At 40.2% G+C, this 10,502-nt stretch overlaps 1 protein-coding gene across 1 annotated transcript; it reads left to right on the top strand.

Annotated features, from left to right (window-relative positions):
• Positions 1–6,216: 6,216 nt before the first annotated feature.
• LOC307250431 (putative adenosylhomocysteinase 3) lies at positions 6,217–10,342 on the top strand (the record flags this gene model as incomplete). Its single annotated transcript, XM_080027508.1, has 14 exons — positions 6,217–6,354; positions 6,513–6,613; positions 6,830–6,932; positions 7,014–7,108; positions 7,524–7,630; positions 7,713–7,829; positions 7,914–7,977; positions 8,073–8,161; positions 8,282–8,352; positions 8,439–8,533; positions 8,719–8,817; positions 9,853–9,921; positions 10,051–10,129; positions 10,218–10,342. Exons 1-14 carry the CDS (start codon positions 6,342–6,344, stop codon positions 10,340–10,342), a joined length of 1,227 nt encoding a protein of 408 aa, XP_079883634.1. The 5' UTR covers positions 6,217–6,341.
• Positions 10,343–10,502: the final 160 nt, after the last annotated feature.

Raw genomic sequence — 10,502 nt, 5'->3', positions numbered from 1 at the left:
TAAAGAAGTAATTATACTGTGAGTGGACCATCTGAGTCCTTAATAAAGATTATTATTATACACTTAATTTAAGAGACAGTATTTTCATATAGCTGAGGTTAAATGCTAATACTTACCCGTGGGCCCTGTAATTGTAAAGTGAACATGTATTGTATTGAACATGTAAGTGCCTAGCATGGGTATTTAGACTAGTAACTGTTGGAGAGATACTGAGTATTGTGCTAAGAGTCCCAGGTCTAGTGCAAGTGCATGTGATTATTGTGTTTTATGAGGTGTATTGTTATTGAGAGCATGTGTTTTGAGATGTATAAGAGTGTTTCATATAGGACAGTAGCGCCGAGGTCAGGTGGTGTATATACAGCATATGATGGGCCTATGTTCGCTAACAAGAGAGCGATCATTAATGTGAACTGTGTTTATGTTTCCACACACAGTAAGTTAGGTTTTACAAATGTTTGCATGTTGTTTGTACTTCTGGGATAACTCATTTGTTCAACTTCTGACCTATACCATCTGCTTTCCACAGACTCATCTTGGCTGTCATGCACTTCAACCATAATGGCAGATGAGAAGAAGCCAGAACCAGTGATGGTGAAATGTGTTATGTGTAGGCGTGTAACGGTACGCTAAAGTCACCGTTTGGTACGTACCTCAGTTTTGAAGTCACGGTACGGTACAGTACGGTATGGTTCATAGTTAAGGGAGAATGAACAGCTTTAGCTGTCAGTAACTAGCTAACATACAAATAAAATGCATAACAAATATAAAAAGAATACTGCTACAATTCTCCAATGAATAAAATACTTCTTAAATACTAGTGAAGGTGCAGCATAAACTAAAATTGCACTGAAAAAAAAGCCAGTGTTAATGCTCAGCAGGCTCTGTAAACTGGTATGTAAACAAAGGGTATGTCATCTTTAAGGGTATTGTTGACTTTAAAAAAAGAAAATATTGCTGCAGCTCTCTTAGCTCTGAAGTGCTCTTATACATATAACAATTATCAAATAAAAGTGCAACTGCAGCATTAATTAAATGACAGCTTGTGTATTTTCAGTATAAAGAAGAAAATAATGTCTGGGTTTGCACAGCTCGATTTTTCTTCACAGTAACGGTGATAGTAACACCTGGATGGTGCCTTTTCAAATGCGTATGCATGTTCGACGTGTTGGCTCCCTTTATATGTTCATGGTTGGCTCCTACATAGGCGATCACGGTAAAACAATAACCTGTGTGCCGACATTGTTCCACACGTCTATCATTGTCTTCATAATTCACCTGGAATCCGAAGTTATCCCCCAAATAGGATTTGAATGACAGGGGGGCGCCTGCAAGCTCCGGTTTTCTGCTGACTTTCGCCATGCAGTTCGCTCTCTGTTCGATAGCACTGTAAAATATCTTTATTTGCACTACTCATAGACTGTAAAAGAGGAGTAGGCTACTACCGTATTGGTCAGAATATAAGACGGGTTTTTCCCCCTGGAAGGTCGTAAAAAGTCGGGTCATCTTTTATTCGGGGTCTAGTATTCAGCGTCCAGTAATGGACTGCCCGTTACCAGAGCGATCATTCAGCCTAATAATAATAATAGCCTATGTTTAATTTATATAGCGCATTTCTCGCACTCAAAGCACTTTACATAGCTTAAGGGCCTGTGTCCAAGTTGTGTTTTTTATTTTTTTTATCGAGTGGAACCAACACTGGCTGTGCTCTCGGAAGCGGCCGGGGCTTGCGTGTGTGCAATGGGAGAGAGAACGCTTTGTGAGGAGAGAAAAAAGAGGCACCGGACATCGCCAAAGCCAATGCAAAGCCTCGACTCATTATGAGGCGAGTCAACGTGTCGCAGGCAGGAATCAGCTGTGCGATCGACTTTTACTGTGGCTTTTTAGCTGCGGTAGTTGTGGGTTGAGGAGAGATTGATTGCCAACAGCGCTGTCCTTTTACGCACCACCAGGGCCGCCGTAATGTTTAGATTTCATCATTTGCATCAAAGCCCTAATGATAATAAGAATGAGAGGCTTCTTTTAAATGCTGTCCCAAGTCCATGCACTGTCCATGCGGTCGTTGTGATTGTAACTTTGTCGGCTGTAAACTGAAACTGACGGAGATCGCGGAAGCCTTCCAATCGAAAAGGTTAACGTGCCCCGGTTATCATTTCAGCCTTAAACCACGGCGTTGATAGCTTTCGTTTCAGCACTAAGCTATGTGATTAACTATGAGCATTAAATAAATGTTGCGTCTCAAATGCCGAGGACAGCAGCGAGGGTGACCCGCTATGCCACGACCGAACGAGAGAGATGACAGCGAGAGCTACATGCTTTTGCTTTAGCGACAGTCTCCAAAGGTCACCAATAACACCAGAAAAAGTAGCTAGAATAGAATAGAATCTTTATTGTCATTGTACAAGACAACAAAATTCTGTTTGGAGCAGTCCTCCAGTTGCACAGTACAAAATATAAAAAATATTTAAAACAAAACACGACATTATCCGCAGTATATACAGTATATATATATATATAAATAGAATATATATATAAATAAAATGTTTTAAAAAGTCCAAGTGCAATAGTGCAATCGTGTGTGTATGAGATGAGATGGGGAGTGTCAGTGTGGCAGTAGAGTGGGAGTGGAGTTTACTAATGTCACCGCTCTGTGGTAGAAACTGCTTTGCAGTCTTGTGGTGCGGGCAGGCAGTGTCCTGTATCGTCTTCCTGAGGGCAGGAGGGTGAAGAGGCAGTGTCCAGGGTTTGTGTTGTCTCTGAGGATGCCCTTGACTCTCCGAGTACAGCGGGTCAGGTAGACGTCCTCCAGTCTGGGGAGCTGGGTGCCGGTGATCCTCTCAGCAGTCTTAATGATGCGCTGGAGAGCTTTTCTGTTAGATTTGTCGCTGGTCGCTTTTTTGAAAAAAAGTCGCCAGAGGGGCCTGAAAAGTCGCTAAGTTGGCAACTTTGCACCCTCATGCTGTGCTCACCATGGAGATAAAATACTCTAAATCGCTGGCTGCTTCTGCGCAAGTGCGAGCCGAGCCGGAGGCTAAATGGTCCGGGGGGAACTCCGACGTCAAGTTTTTTAAGTTCCACACCGCAAAACAAGCCTGTACATTCGCCATATTAACGCTATGTACGCCACAAACGGACCGCGGTCCACCTCTGTAACCACCAAGAGGGGCCTGTGCCATCACGGTACGGTACAAATACGTGTATCGTTACACCCCTAGTTATGTGATCCTGCCACCCTGTCAATCCATCGTACAGTGAGCAGCTTTGGTCAATCCCTAAATATTACCTATCATGTGTATACTATAATATCACTAAATTAATTCTAACATTTGTTTTCATCCCCTAGCCTATGCAATGGCCCTGGTGGACTCTCTGAGGGAGGGACACTCCAGAAGATCACATGAGAGAGCAGAGCTGGTTCTCCATCTCCACTGCACCTGCTGCCCTTCTGCTACCACATCCTGTGAGAAGATCTCTACAGATGGACCAGCCTGGAACTCGCTTGGCTGTCACAGCTTCACACTGCACATTAGTCTGACTCAAGCACACAAATTGGTTTCCAGTTTTCAGATTGTGATTGTGATTATTAAGTCTAGACAAAGTCAGATCAGTTCTCAATTCATAATCATATTGATTGCAGTCAAAGAGGTGACATACTCAGTCATGTTTATTTGTGAGACATGTAAAAATGCTAAAATAGATTTTGACAAAAATTGGGCCACAGAACAAGGAGGAGTTACTAGTTTTGTTTTATAAAGTATTGTTCAGGCAAACACCTGAGGATTGTGGGTATTTTTATCTATAGCCAGATATAAAATGTAACATTTTCTCTTAATATAATATCTTAGGGATTACACAGCTGCAGGTATGCTTTTGAATTTGTTAATTTGTATTTTCCATTTTGACCATATATACAGCACATTATAGCATAATCCAAAAAAAGAAATTTAAAAAGCCCCAAATTTCTGATTTCTTGGTGGGGTAAGCTCTTACTTTGCATTTCAACTGATCGTGTGTTGATGTGATAATTGTCATTCATAAATATAAGAATACATTAAATGTTTGTATTGAAATGACATGTATTAGTCTTGCTTTTGAAGCACAAAGACCTAATTATTTATGCAATATGTGTTACAAATATAGACATTCCAAACTGCATAAAATGGTATATGGTGTGACACTTTGGTTGATATTTACTTATCATTGAAATGATGAATATGAAGCTTTGTAAATACCCGGTTCCTATGGACACATCACATAAGGTAAGCTCTTTAGCAGAACTGCCTGGCAATAGGCACACAAAATCCACAATTAAACCCGATAATCTAATTAGAATTGTACAGGTACTGATAATGTCACATAAGAAATGTGAAGGAACAAAACTTCCAAATTGTAATGTCTCCTTTTTGCTAGTCTGTATTTATTCACAAATTGAAATTGATAAATCCAACCAAATTGGTTGGATTTATTACCTTACTAGACCAACAAGTGTATGATTTAAAAGCAATAGCCTATTTTTGGATACATGCTGAATACTCAGAAACGAGATGATTATCTAGGTAATTGTATTGTCCTTTGACATGGGATTATTTACAAATTATTAGATGAAATGTTTATGTTTTTGGAGCCATCAACCTCTTGTCCCGTTCATTCTTGACGTTACCTGTTTAAGTGGTGAACTAGAAGGGGAATTAATAACGGAATAGCCTTTTCAACTCTTATCACTATACTATAGCCTACACAAAGGACTTTTAACTGCATGAAAAATGACAATAGAAATACAGTAGGCTATTTTAATTCTCATTAGGCTATATAAGCATAGGTTTGTCAGCCTAATAACATATTGGCACAGCGACGTGTGTGTGGTTAGGTGTTCAAATTGGGCTCAGATGACAAACAAAAATAGTAATATGACTATCATGGAACTGGCTAGATCTTATATGAACTATGAAACGGCATGAAGTTTGTCTGATCAGAGATGGTGAGACAATTTCCCTGTGCTTCAGGCTGAAAGCCATACCTCAAGATTCACACAGTGCTGGGTTTGGTCGGACTTGGCTGTCCTAAGTGACCTCATATGCAGTGACCTAATAATTGCTTATTACCTGAGCTGCTTCTACCAGTTTGCTCAAGTAGCCTATTGTATCGAAAATAAATGTTTAGGCATAATTGTGTGTGTTCAATTGAAAACTTTTCTGTGTGTCAGGGTCAACAAATAGCCTATATGCAAAAAGGTAAGCTGAAGGCTAGGCCTATAATAATAATAAAAAAGTGTCCTCTCCTCTCGTTTTTTTTTCTTTTGCAATTAAAATGAATAGGCTATAGCCAACAAAATAACATTTCATGACTTTTTATATCAGAAGCCTATCTATATCAAAATATTTATATATAAAACTGTATTTTTAGTTATATTTTATTTGATCAGCTAGCGTTGCAAAGGCATAGTTTTATTTTGAAGGACACAATTTGACGGCGGCCATGACACAGGACCTCTTTCCTGTTTGACACCACGTGACTTCGTTTTTCGTTTTGAGCACAAAATCAAAAAAGGAATCAGCTGGGCAGTCATTTCCTTCTTCAATTCAAATCGAAAATGGCTCAAAGGTATCGGCAAAAACGAAAAACGGAGCACTTTGGGCAGTTCTGTTTGTTTTTCGATTCAGACAAAAAAACCAAATCAGTCCGTTATTGGTTTGAAACCAACAGAAGTTTTCCGTTTTTTCCATTTTGATATCAATGAAAAAAGGAATTATACTATAGTACAGAGACGACACATTGGGCAGTTGTTTGTTTTTCGATTCAGACAAAAAAAACAATTTAGTCCGTTTTTGGTTTGAAACCAACAGAAGTTTTCCGTTTTTTCCATTTTGATATCAATGAAAAAAGGAATTATACTATAGTACCCTGACCCCCAAGGATTAGCCTCAGTACTTTCTCCTTCGTCTGAACCTTAATTCAAAGGAACAATTATTCTGAAGAATGAAGATTTTTAATTTGGCCCTAATCTGCCTTTCACAAACATGTCAATCACAGTTTATAAAGGCTTCAAAGGCTCAGAGAAAAGATTCACCTAGCTAGAGTCCGATGCCTGTATTACCAGAGCCAATTCATCTTTCAAGCCTTACGACAAGTCATGTCCCTCTATAATACACTGGTTATCACTATACTAAGCTGTTATCAGCTAATCGTTTTTCTACACAGTGCTTAATGTGTGTGTTGCAGTGTGCAGTGACAGCTCGGAGGATGAGGCTTCTCCTAGAGACGCGCTCCAGAGGACTTCCAAGGGTTTTTCTGACTTCTGCATCAAAAACATCAAACAGGCTGATTTTGGACGCAGAGAAATAGAAATGGCACAGCAAGGTAAGGAGGGCCCAGCCGTGATAGACATGAAAGCCATTATTTACAAAGCAAAAACATAGATGAGGAAGAAGAGCTAAGGATATATATACGATGAGAATATGAAGCCATAGATAAATATCTGTTCTTAAGTTAAAAACATGGCTATTTGTGATATTTAGAAATGCAAGCACTGATGTTCCTGAGGAAAAGAGCGGGTGGGGAGAAACCTTTGACTGGTGCCAAAGTGGTGGGCTGCACACACATCACTGCACATACAGCCGTGAGTTCAACACATGCTCTCACAATAAAAAAAAACAATTTAACTATAAAGTAGTTGAACAACGTTTGTGGTGGATGATTTTAAACAAAGATGAAAAAATCACACACAAATGTTAATATTTTTCCATAATGCGATATTCTTATCTAATCTGTTTAGGAATAGTCAAACTATAATCACATTTAGACAGAAGATCAACAGTCTGTATCTGTTCACCAGGTGCTGATAGAGACCCTTTCGGTGTTGGGAGCTCAGTGTCGTTGGGCTGCCTGTAACATCTTCTCCACTCAAAACGCTGTGGCCGCTGCTCTAGCTGAAGGCGGTAAGTTTTTTTTATTTGTTTGTTTGTTTTTGGTGTGCTCTCTTACTTTTTTTTAATCTTATCATCGGGTTCTTACCTCAGGCACACCCGTGTTTGCGTGGAAGGGCGAGTCAGAGGAGGACTTCTGGTGGTGCATTGACCGATGTATCGACGCTGGGACTTGGCAGCCCAACATGGTACTTTGATCATACATGTACATGTGACATGAAGGAAAAGCAAAGGACTTTATACTCATATAAACTTTAGTTTACTCAAATAAAAGGACTTTTTGGGGTTACATTTTCTCAGTTTTAAATATTTTTTTTGTTTTCGGTGTTAAAGTTATATGAAAAAATTTCTTTTTCTGAATCGGCTTTGTTTGTGCGTATGACTCAACACTTTTTGGCATTTATTTTCTCTATAGATAGGTAAAAATAAGAGACATCCAGCAAAATTAGTTACCACATTTGAGCACCACAAATCCAAATGTCCTTGCTGACACTTGAGCTGATCACCAAAGTCAGCATACCACAAAGTTTAAATTAAGCTTTATTCTGCGTTTGTTAAGACTGACGTGACAGAGATTTTAGCCCGTTCTCTCAATCTTGTCAGATTCTGGATGATGGAGGAGACCTGACCCACTGGATCTATAAGAAGCACCAGAGCCTGTTCAGGAGGATCAAAGGCGTCGTGGAGGAAAGTGTCACTGGCATCTATCGGTGAGCTTTCCCTAAAACCTGAACGGCGTTCCTACACACTGACAGAAGGTCCTCACACCTGCCCCCTTGTCCTGTGTTCCAGGTTGTACCAGCTGTCAAAGGCAGGCAGGCTGTGCATCCCGGCCATGAACGTCAACGACTCGGTGACCAAGCAGAAATTTGACAACCTCTACTGCTGCAAGGAGTCCATACTGGACGGGTGAAGAGTTCATGTTGTGAACATAAACATGGTAACATCACCGGTACAGTGCACTGAACTGACTGCATTGAACTCTTCTTTCAGGTTGAAGCGAACCACTGAAGTCATGTTTGGAGGGAAACAGGTGGTTGTGTGCGGTTACGGTGAGGTCAGTGAATTTATGAAGGTATGAAGGTACAAAATAATTCTTGCAGTGAAGAAGCTCTGCCGACCCCTTTTCTCTCTTTTTCTCTCTCCTGGTAGGTTGGCAAAGGCTGCTGTGCCGCCCTGAAAGCGCTGGGGGCTGTCGTATATGTCACAGAAGTGGATCCCATATGTGCCCTTCAGTCCTGGTATGAATGGAGAAAGCTTTTATCAGCACAGAGCGCACAATGTAGCACAATATAACAAAACATCAAGACATTTAAAATGTGTAAAAAAAATTAAAACAAAACTCCTTTCTCTCCTCTTAGCATGGATGGCTTCAGAGTGATTAAACTGAGTGAGGTGGTCAGACAGGTGGACATTGTCATCACCTGCACAGGTAACGACCACTGTTAAGTATCATTAGATGTTTATAAGGTTATAGAGTTTATTTGGACTTTTTTTTTCATCTCTGTACTCCTGCAGGCAATAAAAACGTGGTGGTAAGGAAAGATCTGGACAGAATGAAGAATGGCTGCATTGTCGGCAACATGGGACACTCCAGCACTGAGATAGATGTGGTATGAGTAAGACTGTGTGTGTGTGTGTGTGCGTGTGTGTGTGTGTGTGTGTGTGTGTGTGTGTGTGTGTGTGTGTGTGTGTGTGCGTGCGTGCGTGTGTGTGTGTGTGTGTGTGTGTGTGTGTGTGAGTGCGTGTGATCATGTGTACACTGTGCTTGTGTGTAAATATGACTCTTGCTCCTCAGGCGAGTCTGCGTACTGCAGAGCTGAGGTGGGAGCATGTGAGGCCTCAGGTGGACCATGTTATCTGGCCAGACGGCAGAAGAATTGTCCTGTTGGCTGAGGTGATGACACTGGAATTATTGTTATTGCTATAAACCAGAACCAAGAGATAATGCACAGTAACCAATACGTTATACAGTATATTGTAAATATAATAAAATATATATATGTATATATAATAAACCTCAAAATGATAAAGTACATTAACCTTACTGGGAGGTAGTCTTGACTATATTGTTAAATGCCTTTGGAAGGAAATGCAATAACATAAAAGCAGGATTTTGGGTTATAATTAGACCCCACAGTGTGCTCTGAAGTGGGCTCAGGCTAGAATTTGATCCTATTGATTACGCAGCCACTTCATAACATTAAAGGGATAGTTCAGTATTTTTGAAGTGGGGTTGTATGATGTACTTAGGCATGTATGATGTACTTAGGCATAGTTAGTTATCTTATGACTGGCGGTCAGCACAGTTATTTTAAAGAGGTTGGGGGACATGTCGCTGTAGCAGGAGTTAGCGTTCTACTGTTGCAGAGGGGGCATAATTACTCATATAAAATGTTTTTAAACTGAATCAACTGGCTATTTTCTTTTCTTTTTCTTTTTTGACCTCTCATGACAGACTATATAGTCACAAATAGCGGTTACATTTTTAAAGTCATTGTGGTCTCACCCCAAACTTACTGCACAGATTATGGTATGAAGCTAGAATTGGTTATGAATGTTAAATCATTGATAGGTGGGATGAACTGAGAGTGGTTGAGTTCAGATCAGTCTTTTCCTTCATGTAACTTGACACAAGAAACCCCCTTGGCCAGAAATAACAAGGCCTCAGTATCCTGGTTTTTGCCTGATCCGGTGAGGTCTCAACGCTTTACTCAGGCACATCTGATCCAAAATGAGCAACACATTTACCTGGTCATTATCATTAAAGGGTGCAGTTTTTCAATTTGATCAGGTATGCAGCAGTTGATACACAGGGACAACTGATTATTTTATTGTTATTATATTTAGATAATCTAGAAACTATATTTGGTCGTTAGGGTTTTATCAAATGGCCAGTTCAGTTTTTGAGAGTTTGTTTTAATGTCTTCAGGGCCGTTTGCTGAATCTGAGCTGCTCCACAGTGCCCTCACTTGTCCTCTCCATCACCGCTGCAACTCAGGTATGATATACAAGAATATTTTATTTATTCTGCAAATTACTGGAGGCATTAGTTTATCTCTTAATATAGTACAGAGGAAAAGTCTGTAGCTCTGTGCACAGGTTAACAGAGTCTTTCTCTGTACACCAGGCGCTGGCTCTCATAGAGCTGTACAGCGCTCCAGATGGACGATACAAACAGGATGTCTACCTGCTGCCGAAGAAGATGGGCGAGTCCTCAGCTTAGATATCACAATACAAATACAAGCTATCTTCTGTTTCATATATATTCTTATAGATGTGTATTTATGATTTCAGATGAATTTGTGGCCAGTCTTCACCTGCCAGTGTTTGAAGCACACCTCGCAGAGCTGACTGATGAACAGGCCAAATACCTGGGCATCAGTAAGAACGGACCCTTTAAACCCAACTACTACAGGTGAGGACAAGTGTGCTTTTCCTTACACACAAACACAACATACATACCGTACTATGATTTTTTTTTTTTGCATTTAACAAAGATATTTTTCAAAATAGGTATTAACTATCTGGACATAAAGCTGAGAGACAGAGGCTCTTCAGATTTGCAGCTGTGGATAATAT

Source organism: Ammodytes marinus (assembly GCF_949987685.1).
Source record: "Ammodytes marinus genome assembly, chromosome: 5".
Lineage (NCBI taxonomy): Eukaryota > Metazoa > Chordata > Actinopteri > Uranoscopiformes > Ammodytidae > Ammodytes > Ammodytes marinus.
This window is presented reverse-complemented; position numbering and strand designations above follow the sequence as displayed.